Source organism: Kogia breviceps, chromosome 13 (assembly GCF_026419965.1).
Source record: "Kogia breviceps isolate mKogBre1 chromosome 13, mKogBre1 haplotype 1, whole genome shotgun sequence".
Taxonomy (NCBI): Eukaryota; Metazoa; Chordata; class Mammalia; order Artiodactyla; family Physeteridae; genus Kogia; species Kogia breviceps.
Window position 1 is genome coordinate 71,873,324 of NC_081322.1, and position 21,680 is coordinate 71,895,003.

The 21,680-nt window shown below is 38.3% G+C and overlaps 1 protein-coding gene across 3 annotated transcripts in view; it reads left to right on the top strand.

The window, feature by feature from the left end:
* The window catches only part of UTRN (utrophin), a 506,315-nt gene that overhangs the window by 415,951 nt on the left and 68,684 nt on the right, over positions 1 to 21,680 (top strand). For all 3 annotated transcript variants that reach the window (XM_067010961.1, XM_067010960.1, XM_067010962.1), the window contains 3 exons: positions 9,882 to 9,943; positions 11,590 to 11,664; positions 20,209 to 20,410. In XM_067010961.1, coding sequence (XP_066867062.1) covers positions 9,882 to 9,943; positions 11,590 to 11,664; positions 20,209 to 20,410 — 339 coding nt within the window. The remainder of the gene's footprint in view (positions 1 to 9,881; positions 9,944 to 11,589; positions 11,665 to 20,208; positions 20,411 to 21,680) is intronic.

Genomic DNA, 21,680 nt, shown 5'->3' on the forward strand with positions numbered 1-21,680 from the left:
ACACTTGAGTCATCTCTGATTATATAGATAATACCTATCACATTCTCTACAACTGACATTCCTCAATATTACAATGTATTAACCAGAATAAACTAATGTATATCTACAAATACCGCTCTCTTGCAGTCTCTACCTTGTTCTAACTCCCCCTTATGAATAGGTCTAAATGAAGATTTCCCTCAATTTATTACATCTCTTTTATATTTCCTTTTCTGTCCTTGTGTTCATTATGGGTAATCCTGCAGTACTGTTTTAGACCCCTGTCTTGCCTCCCAAGGGTACCCTCTATTGCCCTAATCCATCAGTTGCTAGGGGAAAAAAAATGTAGTTTATAGTTATAAATGAAATCTTGGAGAGCAAATAGTTGTTCTTTATTGCAGTCATGCAATTTATTTGCATAAACTGCATATACTTGTCTCATGTATGCACAGTCTAAAGCAGAGAATTAATGCTTATTTCTTCAGAGGAACTGTGAACCCTGCTTAGATGATGCAGGTGAAATATTTCTTCCCTAAATAAGAGCAGAGAGGAGTGGCAGCAATAGGAAATTCAAATATCCAGCCTCACTGGCAAATCAAAGCTAGCAAATGTATAGGTATCACAACACCAAAAGAGAAATTAACGTGAAGCATTTTATCTTTAACTGTTAAGGAAACTCATCCCAAAACAAAATAAATCCATAACAAAGATATTTCTAATAATGGAAGATAGTTGTCTCTGAAAGGCTTCCTATAGCAGCCTTCATCACTCTCCTCTTCCTTAATCATGATGAGAGAGGGCATCTTTTCGGTTCCAGAATTTTAAGTGGAGAAGTCTCGGGACACACTTTGAGTCTCTTTCCAGAAATGGGGCCTGTGTTTTTGGCTTTAATGATGAACGAATAAATGAAATAGAAATATAAGAGAATGTACTGGAGAGTCTGTTTTACCAAGAAATGGTCTGTGACTTTATTTTTATTGAAAATAACTATTTAAAACCCACTGGGCCAACTCCGCTGATGAGGAGGTAAGAATGACATTGCTTTGTGAAAGAATGTAAGCACCTTGGGATCACTCAACCTTCTGGAGCTGGAGGCAGCTTCAATCAAAAGAGGAGTAGACCTTGGCTAACTAGAAAACTAAGCAGGAGACCGCCTGCTGCGCAGCAGCCCCCAATGGGCAACTACTAGAGTATTTACCAGTGTCCTAGTTTGTTGAGGTAATTCAGGTGGAGTTGACACTGTCTTAGAAATACATTGACTAGTTCAGGACGTAAGAAGGTACCATTTTTCCTGCCATTTATCCATACGTTGCTGGTGCCAGAGTTATTCTAACTATGAAGTGAAATTTTGGCTTGGAATCTTCTAGATTACGCAGTTACATTGAATTATAACAACACTATCAGCCTTACTACACAGTGTGATATTTAGTGTCAGGGATGCAATTAATAAAGGTCTACCATATGGTACAGGAAAGATCACTGATGGGTCATTAAGGGAAGGAAAAATAAAAGATATCTGTACTTGAATTTGTACTGATTAAATTTTTAAATAGTCATTACAATTAGCAACAGTACAGATGTAATAATGTGAAAATTGTGAAATAAATAGAATATCTTTTTCTGTACTGATTATTAGCTGAAATGATACAGTAGAAGATTCAATACAGCTCTATAGAAAAAATTAGAATTAATTTCTCATTTAAAAATACATGTGAACGAGATAAAGTAGTTAAATTTAAAAAAACCTAAATGATATAAATTCAGCTTTGAAAACAAACTTTAAGGATACAATGATAAACTGAACTCTCGTGGGAACATAATCATGGGGTTAACACCCCCAGGCAGGAGTATACAGGGCTCCCCAGTGCAACAACAGAGGACCTGCAGGAGTGTTGGTTGATGGTCTGATTCGCCCTAGTTTGAGGGTTTAAAGAGACAGGAGGGTAGAGTTGGGTAGGATTGGGACTCCCTCTGAGTTCTGGGTCCATGTAGAGATATTACCAGAGGAGAGGCTCCCCAGCATTTATTAAGTGTTTATTCTTCCAGACAGTCTTCCAGTGCCTTCAAAACAAGTGTCACCTGAATCTCCTCTCACACCCAGGCATACCCATTTTGGTCGTTAATCCTACTACTTTATTTAAAAACAGACTCAAACAAACCTTCTCTTGTTCTATCATTCATGCCTGGGGTATTGACACTTGTATTTTGCGGTGTGCTGTAGCCTGTGTTTCTTTATAGCCCTTTACATGATTGTATCTTTGAAATAGATACAATTTCTATTTTGCATCCTACATGTGAAATAATTTTAAGTACATTGTTAAAAAGCAAAATTCAACTGAGTAAATTTAAAGATCTCATTGGCTTTATTCAACGATCTATGAATTGGACAGAAGCCCATCTGGTAAAGAGAAAGGAGCTTCAAGGAATTGTACAAAGTGGAAGGCTTTTGTAGAAACTGGGGGGCTGAGGCTGATAACAAAAAGGTTATTAGCAAAATAAAAGAAAGGACTGGTTCAGGCCAGGTCATCTTCTTTTGTGGGAAAGGGAATGCAATAGTCTTCTTATATAGATTCCCTCACTAGTGCTGACCAGGACATTCCTGACTGATTGGTTTATTCCACTCCTAGGAGAGGCTGAAACTTCAGTGAGGTTAGGTATTAAGTCTCGGTGGGGTGTAGCACAAGTGACTCCATTTTGGGCTTCTGGTTTCTTTTTAACAGCAAATTTATAATTGAATCCAACAGATTTGGAATTATCCATTGTTTACAATTTAGTCTTCCTGATTTGTGTCTTCATTATGATGACAAACTAATGCCATTTTCTTAAGGAAGATGTTGTGCTTTTATGATATCCGTTGTCAAGTGGGATCATCTATCTTATTTGGATCTTGAACAGAAGGGTTGTTTTTTTTTCTTGAAATGTTGACATTCAAACTTTAAGTTTTCCCTTAGATTTATTCTTATGTTTCCAAAAGTATAACCTTGGATTTTCTGCCTTTAAAAGACTAGAGAATGGTAGAAAGTGTTTGTGAGGGTTCAAGAAGTTACATATAACCTGAGGAATATATACGTTTACCCTCACACAGCATCCTCATGTGCTACCCCTGTCCCCTCCCCAGAGGCCCCTCAACCCTAGTCACACACACAAGCACACACAAACACACAAGCACACACACACACACACAAGCACACACACACAGAGAAAGAATCAATATTACTGATAGGAGTATTCCATATTCTTCATATATTCATACATGATGAAACCAAGATTGAGGGGATTAAAAATTCCAAAATGTTACCTGTTAGGTCTTTAAAAAGATATTACTCAGATAAATGACATCACATCAGGTTGCCAGAATGTGTTTTCAGGCTTTATGCTTTAGTCACCTGAATGCAAATTTGATTACTTGGGAGCCCTTCTTGATTCCTATATATAACTTGTGTAAGTACATGTAAAGAGGGTGTTCGAAGAGCCTACATTTCGCCTGTGTCAACTTCATTCTGGAGATTCTATTTTTTACACAGCACCTCTCAGCTTCTACTATACTGTGTAACTTACTTGTGGAGTTTATTGTCTCTTCCTATTTCCCCCCACTTGTGAGGAGAGGTCTAGCGGACTGAAGACAGAAAAGCAGACATTCCACTTGACAACATGGAGTTTACTGATAATTTTGACAGGACCAGTTTGGGTGGAGGAGTGAGGTTAGAAATCAAATAGAAGTGGCTTGAGTCCTGAATGGGACATGAGGATGTGGACTCTTCATTAGAGAATTTTGTCTGTAAAGAAGAGAAAAGGGGTGCTAGCTAGCAGGAAATATAGATGCAAGATAGGGGGTGTATTGGTGTCGGGGGGTGGGGAGAGAGAGAGAGAAATATTAAGGATAGCAGACCCTTCAACATCTACATTCTGAGACTAGTCTTATTGAGATTAGTGGATTAACTGTACAAGAGTTGTTTAGAAATCTTTGGGAAGAACCTTTGATAGGACAGGGGCTCACTCCTCATTTTAAAAAAGGGGGAAAAAGACAATCTGGCAGATGGAGGGAAGTTTATGGATTTAGTGGTGGGAAGATGAAGGAATTCTATCTAGTCTGATGGTTTTTAGTTTTTACAATGAAATGTGAGTACCAGTTAAATGATACTTAGGCAGGCTGGGAAACGTACTTAGGTTTAGGGGAAGAAATGGCTGTAGTAAAGTAAATTGTTGTTTTGGTCTCTGGAGGCACATTTATTAGGGAATGTAGTTCATTTGCCAGCACTTGGACGTTTGAGGTTTGAAGTCAAATACTTAAAGTAAAATCAGTCTGTCCGTTGAGTGATTTTCTCCAGCTGTATTCATGCACAGCTGCTCCCGTCCAGAGAAGGCAAGTAATTGAGCTGATCCATGCTTGGGTTTTGCCAGGAGTGAGAGAAGCAAGAGAGATGAGGTTGTTTGTAATGATTATAATGATGGACCTCAGACTCAAATTTAGGCAGATTCATCAGAAATATTTTAAAACCCCAATCGTGCAAGTACACTTCCACATTAAGAACTCAGGCTTTAAATCAGACCATCTGTGTTCAGATTCCATTTCCACTATTTACTAACTGTGACCTTGAGCAGGTTATCTAAGTTTGTCCTAGTTTCCTTCATTTGTAAAGTGGGGATAATACTGGCACCAAACTCAGAATTATTGTTTGGATTTGAGGTTACACGTAGAAAGAGTTTAGAAGAGTACCTGGTACAAATTGAGCACTCAAATAATAGACTATTACTGTAATTAATGTTATACATCCTCACCTAGTGTGTTCTCTTTCACTATGTACAGCAAAGAAGAAATATTTCTCTTTCTGTGATTGTCTTATCCAGAGCATTATACCTATTCTTTTTCTCACACTTGTATTTTTAATTAACTCACTCACCTACAATTTTTTCTCTTATACACCTTTAAAATTGGAATGGAATGATAAATGGCAAAACCCACAAAATCCAGTTTCAAACATAAAATTGCATAGATAAGTAACAAGTAAGCGTGTTTGGCAAAGTGTCAGTTTTTGGATAGCCAGGATCCCATCTCAACATCTTTTAATGGAAAAAAATGAGACCACTCTAATGAGAACAAATGCGTTTAAAAAGTACCTTCCCCAGAGCAGTCTCTGCCCAGACATTAGTATCTTATCAATGTTACATGTAAATTGCTGTTGGTTCATTGTCTTATATACTGGGCAGTGTTGTGACACAACATTCTTTGTGTTCTATTCACCGGTGTACAATCTTATTTGTGTTTGACTTTCTGTGGCTTGTGAGAACACATTATGAATAATAATAATAGGTAGAAGCATATGCTACTTATTAACCTTACTGGTTTAATATTTCCTCAAAGTCCGTAAACTCTAGGGTCATGTGTTATCCCAACTGGGACACTTAAGAGTACAGGGGCCCTTTAATAATTATATGTGACAACAGCTATGAACCAGAACTGTCCCAGGTGTTGAAGGATAATTTTAAAAATTAGGTAATGGAGATCTAATGCACAGCACAGTGATTTATAGACACCAATGCGGTATGATAAACTTCAAAGTTGCTAAGAGACTAGACCTTAAATGTTCTTACCACAAAAAAGGAAATGATGATTATGTGATGTGATAGAGGTGTTAGCTAATGCTGCAGTGGTGATCGTATTGCAATATACAAATATATCAAACCAACATGTTGTACGCCTTAAACTTACACCATGTTATATGCCAATTGTATCTCAATTAAAAATAAAAATTTTGGGCTTCCCTGGTGGCGCAGTGGTTGAGAGTCCGCCTGCCGATGCAGGGGTCGCGGGTTCGTGCCCCTGTCCGGGAAGATCCCACATGCCGCGGAGCGGCTGGGCCCGTGAGCCATGGCCGCTGAGCCTGCGCGTCCGGAGCCTGTGCTCCGCAATGGGAGAGGCCACAACAGTGAGAGGCCCGCGTACCGAAAAAAAAATAAAAATAAAAATAAAAAATAAATAAATAAATAAATAAATAAATAATAAAAATTTTAATAAAACTTAAACTAGGTAATATCTTGACTTGTACAAATATAAAAAGAGCATGTGTCAAAGATTTCATTCAACTCACTAATTAATAAGGGAATGGGTAAGAAGTTATAACAGGTTGCAAGGAGAATACTAAGTACTAGTCTTCATAGTCAAGTTAGGGATGCTAAAATGAATTAAGGATGAATGCAAAGCTGACAACGTGGTCAGTATCCAGCAGAACAATAATCAGTTGCATTTGAGTGGACACAATTTGCATTTCTGTGGACAAAATACCATTTGCATTACTATCAGTTTTCTTCATTTTGCAGAGTTTAAAATAGCCCAGAGATAACCTCAGCTACCCAGGTATATCACTCACTAAATTTCTAGCCCACATCAAAAGCGTCACCATGTTTCCCCACGCAAGCAAAACTGGTCTGGCTGGGCACCCTAGTTAGTTATATGTTACATATTCTCTCTGTTGTTTGCCTCGTATGATTTGGACTTAATTCCTAACTGATGCTTGGCTAGATTTTTAATTTTTCATTTTATTCTTGGACAGATTCCTGTGTCTGTTCCTTCTTACAAAGAGGATCTTTAGTAACAAAGTTGCAACTTTATTTTATAATTTATCAAGCTGTACAATATGAAGTTCTACTCCTCTTTCATATTTGAGATTGGCCAGAACCTAAACTGTTGTTATTTTTTGGGGAAAAAATGCTTCTTTTATTCTGTTTTGGTTGCCTTCTCTGGGAGAACTGGGAGCATTTTGGCAGGATGAGCTGACCAATCTGCAGCTGTTCATATACTTTGAGCCTTTAGATTGAGTGTGGATTTTGCTTTAAAACCCTCCCCCAACTTAAAAAAAAGAAAGAGTGAAAGAAAGAAAATCCAACAGCCAACTGCATCTACTACTTTTTTTTTTTTTTAACTGCTGTTTGGTAAGCTGCAGTTGTACTTTTGTAAGGAGAGGCTGTGTTTATTTTCAGCGTTGGCAGTTCTGCCTAATGAATCAACTGGTATTGAATTCACAAAGGGAGGTGCCATTTCCCTCCTTCCATCTGTTTGCCAAATGTGTGTGTTCCCTCAGCTCCTAGTGGTGGTTTCACTAAAAAGAGCCACTAGCAAGCGGGTGTTCTCATTGAATTCTCAGTCCTCTGTCTGACTGCTTGGTGGTGTTTGTCCCTTGTGGTACTATAGAGGTTGTTTGCCAAAGCACAACACTTGTGATTCTAGAGAGAGTGTACTTACATTTGTTGTTTCGGTATAAAGTTTGGCTCTGCATTCCTCATAGTTTTAGTTTGGTTCTTGAGCCTTGGTTTGGTCCTTGAGCCTGGTTTGGTCCTTCACGATGGGATGTCTATCTCTGAGCAGTAGTGTTGCCATGGGGATTGAAATTACTCCAGAGAAGAGACAAGAAATCAAGTGAATACTGACTGGTAGGCTCTCTTAAAGCTGGGAGCCTGTGATGAATTTCTTTCGATTCTACTGTATTTTCAGCAAATCCTTCTTTAATTCTTTTTTTTCTTCTTTAATTCTTATTAATAGTAGGGAGGAGGTTGTTTTATTAGCAAAATTTGGAGACGTCTTTTCTATTTTTATTTTGTACTTTCATTCATGTATTAGGAGCCTTTTAGGTCAGTACTTCTCAAACTTGAATGTGCATATGAATCACTTGAGATTTTGATGAGATGAAGATTCTGGTTCCGTAGAGTTAGGGGTCTGAGATTCTGCATTTCTGTCGAGCTTTGGGCCCCACTATGAACAGTAAAAATATCAGGGCACACAGCTTTGGTGCTTTCTCTGTGGTCTTTGGAGCAATTTAGATAGTCAAAGGGTAGAATGATGATTTGGTTGGTGTTCAGTAGCAAAATGTTTGGAAATATTTGCCTTCGCATTCGTGTCAGGAACCCGGTAGAGGAATCAGACAACTTTCCAACTCTTGCAGAGACAGACCTTCACATTGAACATATGTTATTTTGTTTGAGGTCTTGGAATTTCTAGGACATTTTACATACCTAATTTCAAATCTAAACTTGAAATGTTTTTTAAAGCAAATTGTGAGTTGTTTGGGGGTTCTGTTACCTGTGTACAGTAACATTGATTATGTTCTTTTTGCAGTTACATGCCCTACTTCTTGATATATTACATAGGTTTTAAACATTAATTTCCCTGTAATTTGATTATATGAATATTTTAATATCACTGTCTCTTGTGTACTGTGCAATTTCACTTAGCTTACTAAACAGTTTTATAAAAACTGAGTGTCATCCAAGAAGTCTTTGGAGCACTATTAAATGTTATTACTCTATTCTGACCTACGTAATGGACAGTAAACTATTTTTAAATAAGGCCACTGACCCACTGAAGAGCTGTTCACATACACACACACACACACACACACACACACAAAGAAGGAACCTAATGTAAGCACTGCATTGATCTGTATTATTACCCTTACCTTATTCCCAAAAACTTCTAATTAGTTTTGGAATTTACAGAAAAAGAGAAAGTTTAAAATCTTGCTTCTAAAGTGAAGAATAAGTATCATGAAGAAAACTGTTTCAATACCTATAAAAAATACTGGTTAACCAGGGGAGTCTGAGAGCTGAGAGAGGAGTGTGAAGTTAAAATGACCAAAGAGAAACACGTATGTAAGGGGTGTGGAGAACCCAGAAACTCATGAAGACCACATCAGGGAGGAGAAACAATTTTTTTTCTCTACCCTCTTAGGTTCAATTTCTGGTGGCCTCTGAATTAAACTGACAAAAGGCAAATTAGCAAGAGAAAAGAGTTTCTTTATGGATGCAATCTGCATACAGTGATGAGTAACTCAAAAAGGAGGTTGGAATTGGGGGTTTATGTATTCAATTTAGTAGGGGAAAGGAATTGGGGAGAAAAGGCTCCCATGAGAAGAACCAGTAGGTTTCTTTAGGAAAGATATGTGTTTCTTTAGAACAAACACGAGATAAGAAAGTTTGTGAAAATGTTTGTTTGTGCAGGTGCTAGTGGTTTTTCTGTCTTCTTCTTAGCCCTGAAACTCTCCTGAGAGGATTTATGGTAGCCTCATTTCCAAGGAAATGATACTTTTAAGTCAGCTAAAGGAAGCTCCGACAAGGCTTCTTTCTGCATTTGTTGACTCTCAGATGCCTTCAGCTTAAGATAAGCTTTGTACCAACTCTAGGTTTCTGAGTGAGTCCCCCCGGGGGGGGGGGGGGGGGGGGCACATTTACACTGAAGAAAGAAAGACTCAAGGTTAAAGAGGGGGAAGACTCAGTAGATTGTGAGGTGGAGATGTTATTCACAGTTAAACTACTTCTCTGTTCTTTAGAAATCTGATTAGGACTTCTAAAGTTTAGCAACTCTTCAGAGCACTTCTGCTCTCAGAGGACTTCTTCTGAATGAGAGTCTATATCTACCGAACATGAGTAGAATTATTCGGGAGCCTACACTGATCTGGTTACATCAAGGCTGAGGCTCCAGGGTCCATGACCGTCACATTTTATATCTAGGTTTTACTTTTTAGTTGTAATACTTTTTGAAATAGTTAAAGCAAATTATTTCATGTATAGTTTCATGATATAATTGCTCAAATAAAAATCTATTGTTTCATGTTAAGTTATATTAAAATGACATTAGAATGCAAATTGCATACTGGTAAACTTTGGAAAAAACATTTAATGTTACATATTCTCTTCAAAATATATTGTTTCTGCAAACCAAAAAAAAAAAAAAAAATCTATTGTTTCAAATATTAAGTAATAACTGGGCATCAGGTTTCTGAGTGATCCATGGGGGATAATTTTGCATGTATTCTTAAAAATTTGAAGAAAAATCCTATTTGAATATTTTCTGTGTGACCGTTATTATTTTATACATTCTTTTATTTAAATATATTATTATTTTTTTCCAGTCATCAAACACAGACGACCTCTTGGGATCATCCTAAAATGACTGAACTCTTTCAATCTCTTGGTGAGTGTTATTTGAGTTCATAGTAATGAATTAACCTAAACAACGGAGAGTTGTATATTCTTAAATGGACACTAGTCACCATCTTTCCTTACGTGGCATGTTATGTTTAAAGGATCATGTCATGGGCATGTGAAAGCAGTTGAATTTCTAAGGGCAATGCAATAAACAGATTTTTACCTTTCTTCTTAAGAGAATGCAGAGTTTGAAATGGTGTGAGCCAAAGAAGGTTGATTTTAAAAGGAGTGTAATTTGTTTTACCTCTCTCATATTGAGTCATCTTAAACTTCAGCTGTGAGTGAAAACAAAAACAATTAGAGTACAGCAGCCTCTAATCCACTGCTTTAAATTTGCTTTTCACTCACTTTTTATTTAGTAAATATTATTAAATTAGCTTGCCTAGTTTCATTTTGTCTAAGTTGTCATTAAAAGCTAAATTCATTTTAATATAAAAATGCATGAAAACACGTGAGATGAGAATTATGACCTTGTAGATTTCTACTAGAATGTGACTTTGAACTGATTATTTAGCTGCTTCCCTTAGGTCATTCCAGTGGCTTTGAAAGAGTTTTCTTTTGGGGGGAGCTAAGGTGTTGCTGGAAAGGGAGAGTGGCAGCCCAAAGATCTTATGCCCACTCCCATTTCAGCAAGGAGGGGGCACTCCTTTTTATCTCTTTAAATATCAGGCTTCTGTGTGAGCTTCTGTTTGAGTAGGTGGGGACAGCTGCAAAGGTTGATCAAGCAAGAGAAAAGCCACTGGATTGTTTAGCTGGTAAAATGAAGGGGCCAATGTTGATGATTTCTGAGTTTTCTTCTAACTCTTCTAGTCTCTCATACGGATACTCTGTCTTTAAGGAGACAGAGAAAGAAATTCCAGTGTCTTTTCTTTCTCAACTTGATGCTAAATCTTTAAGATTTTTTAAAAATTAGGATAAAATTGACATATAACATTATATTAGTTTCAGGTGTACAACGTAATTATTTGATAATTTGTATATATGTGAAATGATCACCACAGTTAAGTCTAATTAACATCCATCATCAAACATAGTTACATATTTTTTCTCTTGGGATGAGAACTTTTAAAATCTACTCTTTTAGCAACTTTTAAAATATACAATACAATATTATTAACTGGAGTTAATCTATTGTTTCTAAAGATTTGAGTATTGATTATAGTATAATTTTAACCAGATTGATAAAAGGGCAGAAGGAGCAAATAGATCCGGACAGAGGAGCAGAGAAATAAGACTAGCTTTGTGAGTAGTGACATGGACAACCTAGTCGACAGAAAACTGATTGTCCTTGGGGAAAATGCCCTGGAGGAGGATCCCTCTTAGCAGTAGAGAAGGCAGGACCCTCGGCCTACAGTGGGATGTATTTATTAGGCCGTGGAAAGTCGACAGGCTGTGTTTCCTTTTTGCAAATGCTTTCTTGAAATCTGTGCAGCACTGCTTTGGAAAGTATCTCGCCATGGTGCTAATGAACATTTAATTATTTTCTTAAATGTTGTAGATTTTAGGAATAGACCTTTTCATGTGAACAGACGTAATACTTTTCCATCACTGAAGTAAACAAATATATTCTTGCCATTCAATGTAAGTTAAATCATAAGCGTGCTTTTGAACGTGTTACATTTTCCATTTCAGCTGACCTGAATAATGTACGTTTCTCTGCCTACCGTACAGCCATCAAAATCCGAAGACTACAAAAAGCACTATGTTGTGAGTTTACTCTGCCAAAGTTCATCACTCTGTCATTTGGATTGCCTTTCTTGTGTTTTTTTTTTTGTTGTTTTTAAGACAAAGATAAATGAAGAGGGTGATGCGTTTGTGGAGTTAATCTGATTTTCAGTGTACCTCACTCAAGGAGTTGGCTGTGTTTCTGTGAATGCTTTATTATTCGCCCCATCAGCACGCGTGCAGTAGTAAAACCAATGAACATATGCCATTCTCAGTTGGAGAACGAAATTAACCAAAATCTAGGAGTCACATTAAACTCTTTTTCAAAAATTATGCTGCCACCCAATTTAAAAGGATTAAATCAAGGAATGAAAGTAGTAGATCATTGCCTTTTTAGTACTTTGGATTCATTTGGAAGTGTAGGATTCCAAACAGTTTGATTCAATGCAATCATATAATAAAGAAACACTGGAAAATGGCATTCCTGATTCAAATTTGAACTGGTACCTAGAATATTAGATAAAGGGCTCTGTGTTCATTTAAACATGTCTTGAGACATATAATGTTATCAACATGAACTTTAACCTGTAGAGAGTATGTTCAGAGTGATAGTCTGCGATAGTTTTACTGAAGGATTATTCCTTTCCCCATAACCTAAATTTAAGTATATGTATGAATGCTTGCAATAGAGTATAGATTTAAGCTGTCTGGATTCTATTTGTGGTTGCAGTTTTAGTGACTGAGTCTACTCAGAGAGCATTTAGGCTTTGTCAGGTAGTTAATGTGGAAAGTAACATTTGCCGTTACGTTTACAACAGCATAATTTGAATAATTCCGAATTGTCTTGTCTGCTGCCTTCTGTTAACAGTTGTTGTACGTCTAGGCTGCTCAGTGAAGCTTTGCAGAAGACCCTGAGAAAAATGATATATTAAGGTTAAAAACCTGCTCCGTGAGTCAGTAGAAATTAGAAGTACATTGTAAGCTGGTTACAGGAGGAGAGCTGAGGAAAGAGAAGGGTAGAATCATTCCGAGAAAATATAGTAACGCAAAGCTTTAGAATAAGAAAAACAAGCTACGTGTGGAAGAGCTGTCTGAAGGGCTGAAAAACACCTCCAGATTAGGCGACGGACGAGAGGCTGAGATGGCCTGGAAGCCCGTAATCCTTGGAGCCCCAAAGGTCATTGGCAGGTTGTAGTGGTCACAGCAAATATGGCAGAAAGACCAGTCTCAAAATACAAAGCCAGCACACTCTGGCTAGTGATCCGTATGTGGAGCCCTAAGGGAATAGGAAGTGAATTAGGAGCACTCAGAAGGGATTTCAGTGAGCTCAGTCGGGCCAGGGTGACAGCAGTTTTGAAAGAGCCCCAGCTGCCATGTCCAGAATCCAGCTGACAGACCTGGAAGGGCTTCTCAGGCCTGATGAGCTATAAAATGAGGACAAATGACTCAGCCACAGAATCTCCATTGATGGGAGACTGCTTTGTATCACTGTGAACATGGGCCCAGTTTTTAGGAATACTTCTGGGCAGATAAACATATGAACGCATTTGCTGTTTTCTTCTGCGGGTTCTTCTGAGTCCTAAAGAAAAAACTCCGTCCTTCATCTCATCCCTCCAAACCAGAGAGGAGGAGAACAGAGATGCCTCCCACCTCTAAACCAAACGACATTTAGTAACGCACACTTAGAAATATGCTGGGTTGTGTTCGATTGTAAACATTCGAGGTGATGTCCTTAGGGCCACCTGGCTGCCACTTTCCCTGCTGCCTCCTGACACCAATGCTGTCCCAGCGGGGCCTTGGCACCACTGATCCAGCTACCTGTTTAGGATTAATCTGCTTCTGCCTCTCCATCCTTTCTGTTTACTCGAAATGCCCTGACCCTTCTTCCTCTGCAATCGTCTGTAACCCTTTAGTCCTCCCAAATTCTGTTAAAAATTTACTTCTTTTGGAAACATTTACAAGCGAATCCCACCTGCCTCCAGTTTTATGGGGTTTTTTTTAACATCTTTATTGGAGTATAACTGTTTTACAATAGTGTGTTAGTTTCTCCTTTACAACAAAGTGAATCAGTTATACATATACATATGTTCCCATATCTCTTCCCTCTTGCGTCACCCTCCGTCCCACCCTCCCTATCCCACCCCTCTAGGTGGTCACAAAGCACAGAGCTGATCTCCCTGTGCTTTGCGGCTGCTTCCCACTAGCTATCTAATTTACATTTGGTAGTGTATATATGTCCCTGCCACTCTCTCACTTCGTCACAGCTTACCCTTCCCCCTCCCCATATCCTCAAGTCCATGCTCTAGTAGGTCCGTGTCTTTATTCCCATCATATCACTAATCTCTTCATGACATTTTTTTTCTTAGATTCCATATATATGTGTTAGCATACGGTATTTGTTTTTCTCCTTCTGACTTACTTCACTCTGTATGACAGACTCCAGGTCTATCCACCTCATTACAAGTAACTCAGTTTCATTTCTTTTTATGGCTGAGTAATATTCCATTGTATATATGTGCCACGTCTTCTTTATCCATTCATCTGTTGATGGACACTTAGGTTGCTTCCATGTCCTGGCTATTGTAAACAGAGCTGCAATGAACATTTTGGTACATGACTCTTTTTGAATTATGGTTTTCTCAGGGTATATGCCCAGTAGTGGGATTGCTGGGTCATATGGTAGTTCTATTTGTAGTTTTTTAAGGGACCTCCATACTGTTCTCCATAGTGACTGTACCAATTTACATTCCCACCAGCAGTGCAAGAGTGTTCCCTTTTCTCCACACCATCTCCAGCATTTATTGTTTCTAGAGTTTTTGATGATGGCCAATCTGACCGGTGTGAGATGATACCTCATTGTAGTTTTGATTTGCATTTCTCTAATGATTAATGATGTTGAGCATCCTTTCATGTGTTTGTTCTGCCTCCAGTTTTTCCAGAACTTTATGATGGCCTGTAACGACTTTTTCTCCCATCAGCACCTCTTGCGTGGCTTTGTGTGACAGATAACATGAGGAGGATTGCCCCATCTGTGTGGACGCTTGCTTTAGGTCAACGGTTGCCTCTCATTTCATGTCAGTCTCCACCCAGCACAGTGTCCTAACAAAGAGGGCACACTGTTGTCACTGTCATTGTTCATTCATTTATCGGGCTCCAAGACTGTGCAAGAGATAAAACAATATTAAAAGACTTGGTGCCCACACTCAAGGAACGTAACTTCGGAGCTGGCGTGTTACGCATGGACACAACCCCCTGCTTACGACAGATGCTGCTGCCCTCAGCACAGAACGGCCTTTGCCTTGGCCGGTCTCTCCATTCGCCTCGTTCACCACAGCGCACGGTGCGCTCTCACAGTTTTAGTGAACATTGAAATGGCGACCTCTGTATTTTGTTCCTCTTGCCTGAAGAGCTCCTGTCTTAGCTCTTTGTGGCTGGTGCGTTCTTTTCCCTTTTAGGTCCTAGTTTAACTCACCCGTCTCTAATGAGTCTTTCTGGGCTACTCTACTCCAAACTAGGTCACTCCTGATTTTCCATGTCATAGGTTCTGTTCTTTCCTTATGTGGCACTTGTCATAATATTTGATATTCTATGTATTTATTTTCTTACCGTCTGTCTCTCCAAATGAACTAAGCTTTTATGTGAGGGGTGAGTCTGCTTTCTTCTCCACTGCAGGCCTCATACAATCTGTGGCACAGAGAAGTCTCCTAGGACACAAGTAAATGATTTTTTATTTTTATTTTTTTATTTTTTATTTTTTTTACTTTTTGTGGTACACGGGCCCCTCACTGTTGCGACCTCTCCCGTTGCGGAACACAGGCTCCGGACGTGCAGGCTCAGCGGCCATGACTCACGGGCCCAGCCGCTTCGCGGCATGTGGGATCTTCCCAGACCGGGGCTCGAACCCGTGTTCCCTGCATCGGCAGGCGGACTCCCAACCACTGCTCCACCAGGGAAGCCCGTGATTTTTCTAAGATAAATTTATTTATTCATTTATTTATTTTTTGGCTGTGTTGGGTCTTTGTTGCTACGCGCGGGCTCTCTCTAGATGCAGCAGGCAGGGGCTACTCTTTGTTGCGGTGCATGGGCTTCTCATTGCGGTGACTTCTCTTTGTTGTGGAGCACGGGCTCTAAGCACATGGGCTTCAGTAGTTGTGGCACTCAGGCTCAGTAGTTGTGGCTTGCGGCCTTTAGAGCACAGGCTCAGTAGTTGTGGCACACGAGCTTAGTTGCCCTGCAGCATGTGGGATCCTTCTGGACCAGGGATCGAACCCATGTCCCCTGCATTGGCAGGCGGATTCTTAACCACTGCACCACCAGGGAAGTCCCCATGGGTGAATGCTTTGAGTTTGAAAATTATCAGAGTACTCCAGTAAATATGTATAGGATTTATAGCAGCACTTATTAATAGTAACATTTGTTTCATTTTGGCATATTCATAAATATGATATACAGCAGCAAAAATAAATAAACTAGTAATCAGCATCAACATGGTTGAATCTTAGGATTATAAAGTGAGAAAAAAATCAAGTAGCAGAAGAAATTTGTACAGTTTGATTCCATTTATTTATATAGTTCAAAACCAGGCAGAACTAAGTGCTCCGTTATTTAGGGACACATATATACTTTCAGAAATTAAAAGTGAAATACAGTGATTAGTGGTTCTCCCTGTGATTGTGAGGGGATGTAATTAAGGAGATTTTTCCAACGAGATTCCAACATACAGTGATAGCCTATTTCTAGAGCTGTGTAATGAATTAATGGGAGCTTGTTCTATTATTTTACTTTAGACCACACATATGTATTATACATATTCTTTTGTGTTTTGATTTAAAAACTTTATGTGCTAGGCAGCAACAGAGAAGCCAAAGGGAAATACTGACAGAGATTCCCTTCATTGTGAAGAGTAAGGCAAAGCTTCCTAGAGTAGGAAGTATATCAGCCAGGATCTAAAAGCCACATAGGATTTAGGCACATGGCTGTAATCAAGGGTAAGAAGGAAGGGAGTTATATTCATAAGAATCAAAGGCTTGGATGGAGTTCAGGGAACATCATGTAATAATGGAGTCTAAATGGAGTAGCTTATGAGCTAGTTTGTCCAGTATTCTGAAATGTCCTTAAAATCAGTTTAGGTCCAGTTTCAAGATCATTTTTAACAAAATCTTCTCTGATTCCCTTAGTTTTTTGTTCCTCAAGCTCTCACAATGTTGTGTTTAATGTTTGGACATTTTCTTTACAGATTGGGGTGCTATAGAACAGTTTTCTGTTTTGTGTAAGTTAGGACATAGGGCCAGTCGTGGATGTATGCATTAGACAATGTCTAAGATCAAAGGACCAAGGGAAGAGAGGACAAGCAAAGAGTTCAGGTGAAAGGTGATGGAGGCTGAGCATAGAAGGGGAGATGAGGGCAGGGATTTGTAAGGAGGAAGGAGAGCTAATAATTGGGGGGATTTGGTACTTGATAGATTGCAGAGTGTGCGAGAAGGAGAGTGGTAGGATATCTTGGGATTTGCAGACTCATGGTCTGTGTAGTAACAGCATTACTGGATTTCTGCATAACAAAAAGGCAAGACCTTTATTTGGACATATTAAGGTGGAGATTCCTGGAAGACGATAATATAGCTCTGGTTGGGAACAGAGCAACGCGAATGTGGATCAGGTATTCAAGCAGGAGATCAGGATGAGAAAACAGAACCTGGAGTCATCCAGAGAGAAGTAATAACTGGAGTAATGAAAGTGAACGAGAGCATCAGGTTTATAGAGGGAAAGGGCTGACATGAGACCTTGAGTGCCACTGACATTTCTGAGCTGTCCAGGGAAGAGGAGATAGGAAAGGTGCTAAGAAGGGACAGTCTAACAGAGAGGAGGAGAGTCATAGAAGCCCAAGGTTGGATGCTAAACAGTGTGTGTTTTTGCAGAACAGGAGAATGATGATCCAATTCCATTCAACCCCCTTTGCCTCATTGTGGGCTTAAAGAAAAGCCTGAAAGTTGGCAGAAAGTGATTCTGCTATTTGTTTCATTTGCTGCATGACTGAGCTGTCATTTGTCTCCCTTTGAAAAGAGAAAATCATAATTTCCTGTGACTTAAATTTAGTCAGTCTTTTAAGGTACCTAAATGTGACACACTTCAGGGAGATGTATTCCTGGCTTAAGCACGAAGGCAAAGTGTCAGAGTAAATCACTAAAAATTGAAGACATGATAGTCTGTGGGATGTGGCAAATTACTGTCACAGCTACAAAGTATATCACAAAGGAGGCTTTTTCAGAAGGAATACAAGGACAGCCTGATTCAGGAAATGGTCTTTTTGGAATTTGGTCTTTTGTCACCTTTAGGCCACGTAGGGATGTAATAGCAGTGCTGTGTTGCTGGCGTAATTAGTGTTGAAATTCAGAAAACTTAGAGCATTTTGGCAGTATTTGAATATGTTTCTTTATATCTGTGAGGAATTATAGTTCTGTGGCCACTGTCATTTATTAAGCACTTCTCTTTGTCATGTACTGTGAAGAATGAATTTGAATTTTACTCCTGCTCTCTGGAAGTTTATAATTGAAAATAGTGTACAGTGCCAAGAAATGAGGTAAAAATGACAATGAAAAATCCAGATGGTTCTTTTTTTTTTCCTGACACCATCTCGAACTCACGTGAAGCTTACACAGGTTACTTTTGTAATTAGCTGAAATTTTACCAGTGATGTATTTGACATCTAGAGGAAATGGACTGATCTTTTGTCCAGATTTGTGTGTTTTATATTTGTGTCTTTCTCTCTTTTAAAAAAAATGACCTCTCTGTTGAGTTGTTTTAAAAATAATTTTAATCTGCATAATTTTAAAGCAGTTCTTTTCCATTGTAGATAATTTGGGGGAAAAATCATTCTATGGTATTTAAGCAGCTAGAGTAGACACATTTCATAGAAGTCTTTTAAAAATTCAAAATTAGTGGTTATTCAATGGTTAAAAATAGAAAAATACAAAGGAAGCTATTTGCTCATTTTACTTAACTGTCAAAATATGTCATGTTTTTGAGGGAACAGTGGTGTGTCATGCAAAGAGAAAGTAGTTGTTTATATATAAAAAAAAGTTTTCCCAAGTTTATTTTTTTAATGTTAAAAACTTAAGTGTGGAGATGGGGAAGAATTTTATAAGGCAGTAATTTCCAAGAGCAGACCTTAAGTTCGTGTGGTTCTGTAATTTTCCAAACCTACATGTTTAGATTTAGAAGAGTCATCTCCACACTCCGTAAATGTATAGATACATGGCAGTTTGATAATCTAATATGTTTTCCTGTTTTCAGTTAGCTAATGAATGACTCAAAGTTGATTGAAAGGAAAGATTATGTAATGTTCTTCTCTTTGTCTAAACTCTTCCTCCTGGCCTTGGAGGGCGCCCCCTAGGCCAACATGGCCTGCCCCCTGCTCTCTGTGTGTCTACCACATGGTAACTACGTGCCACCCATGTGTGACCACACTCCACCCACCCTGCCATCATCGGTTCCCAGAGCTGCCTGGACTTCCTTGAATTCTTGTCTTTTTTCAAGCAGTTCTCTCTTCCTGGAATTCTTCCCTTGCTTTATATGCATCTCTTGTGTCTTAGCTATTTTTTAAGGTCCATTTCAAATCCCACCTTCCCAGGGAGCTTTTTCTAGGCTGTTTCCACTTCCCTAGCAGTAATAGCTCTCATAGAAATTTATGTCTTCTTCTTTTAGGGCATTTCCACCCCTTTTAGTGAAGTTATCAGTATGCTTATCCTCCTTCTCGGACTGGCCATCTTCGAGAGCAGGGTTCCACTTTATCCTTATGTGCCCACCCTGCATAGTCTAGCACCAGCCATGCCCACTGTAGAGGTTCTGTCCATGAAGGGTAAGGAATGGGAGCAAATACATGAAGAGCTATGGATGGGTGGACCTGTACTGTGAACCTCCTCTAATCCTACCTAGCTACAAGTTGCCTATGTGCCAAAGGATCATGGGAAGCAACCCAGGTTAGAGCCAGATTTTGAGGGCCTTACAGATCAGGCTTGATTCAGTAGGCGGTGGAGAACTATTATTTTTCTCCAAACCTGTTTTATTAATGGAATATCTTCAGTGACCTTTGTATCTCATGATGTGCATGTGGAGAAACTGTTTAAGAATGATCAGTTACACAGGGATATAAAGGATGGATGCGAGGTGAGCTGGCTGTTCTCCAAAGTGAGGAGAAAGAGCAATGTCGTATGTTAGCTGTTCTACCATGAGGGTTAGACTCAGAGATTTATGCTTTCCTACATTAAAAAGTACAAAGAAGCTGAAGGGAGGAAAGCCAGAAAAGGAAAGGTAGAAGAATTTACATTACAAAGAGTGAAAAGTGAGGTCATATTGAAAAGTGGCAGAGTTTAGATTCAAAAGCATAAACATAAGAGATGTGGATAAAGGAAGAGTTTAGAGACGTAAGGATGGAAATGCTATTTATTTCTTTAAAAATTGAAATTAGCTAAAAAGGATAGATTCTTAAATTGAAGAATCAAGCTAAAAACTCAAGACTGGCAGTGATTTTGTTTCAGTGTTGTTCTATAATGTAATGACTACGCATATTCCTTTTTCTCACCTGATTAGTGGATCTCTTAGAGTTGAATACAACAAATGAAGTTTTCACACAGCACAAGCTCAACCAGAATGATCAGCTTCTTAGTGTTCCAGATGTCATCAACTGTCTGACAACAATTTATGATGGCCTTGAACAAATGCATAAAAATCTGGTCAACGTTCCTCTCTGTGTGGATATGTGTCTCAACTGGCTACTCAATGTATACGATACGTAAGTGCATTTTTTCCCATTAAAATACAGTCATTGGGTGAAATATGTTGATAGTGCAAAATGTCTAAATTTTTAAAGTGAATTTTTAAGAAAATACTTTCTTTCAAAGTCCTTTTCCCAGTGGAAATATTTATGTTAATTGTTGAAAAGGAACGACTTTCCAAAAATTGAACTCTTAACCAACAACAGAACAAAAAAGAATGTCCCTCTATGATTTTAAGATTTTGCTTCAATTTATAAAGGCTGTCAGATTTCTAGTGTTTTTAGTCACCATGCTAGGGGAAACCTAATGGAAAGAAGTCCGATTTCCTTCCTCCATAAAGTTTTATAGTATTTCTTTTATCAAAAGACAAAATTTTATAGTTATTGTTATGAATTTTAAAATTTGTTGGCTCCTAATAATCCACTCTGCATTTCTTGTATGACAACTTAAGAGCAATTAGGCAATTAAAAGGATTTAATTTCTCTTTTGGTATTAGCTTTATTTATTGCAGTGGTGGTTATGTGTATATATGGTGTTTTAAATAATTTATACTATAGGACACTCCAATATCTGTAATTTAATTAGATGCTCACTGTTACATAAAGAGCACTCCCAGCTTTCAGCATAATTCATTTGCCATTAATTTGGCTTTTTTAAATGTGACAATGCGTTTGTAAAATAATCAATTCTAGAAAGACCTGCTGTGGGCTGACATTTCTGAAACACTAAAAATTATTCATTCTTCTGGTAGGGGGTTAAAGTATGCAAAGATGAAATAAGAAAATTAGAACTGTTGTTTTTCTCTCAGACTCTAAATTTTATTTTCTGTTAATTAGCTGTATGAAAATTTGTGCTTATCAGTTTTTTATTTGATTTAGAGAGAAAGAAGATAGATGACAGTTCATAAATGCACGCATGGTTTAGCAGCTGATTGATTCTGTATAAGAAGTAAATGATAGATACAAGAGCTTTCAAGAGCTTTCAGTTAATTAAAATTTCATTCATTCTTTTGATTAGAAAAATCTTTTCTCTTTCAATATTGACAAATATCATAACAATGTCTTTTTAAAAAATAATCAAATAGCCATTGTGTGCTTGAGGCTCTTAATAAACTCACTGAAGAACAGATAGCATGGATCTCTGTTACCATGATGAATGTGGGCTTTACTATCTCCCTGTGTGATATCTTTCAGTACATTTCATTTTAACGCAAATTTTTATACTCCTAGGGTAGAATATGACTGTTAACATTAATTCACTGTTAAGTTGATCTTCAATTTTTTAAAC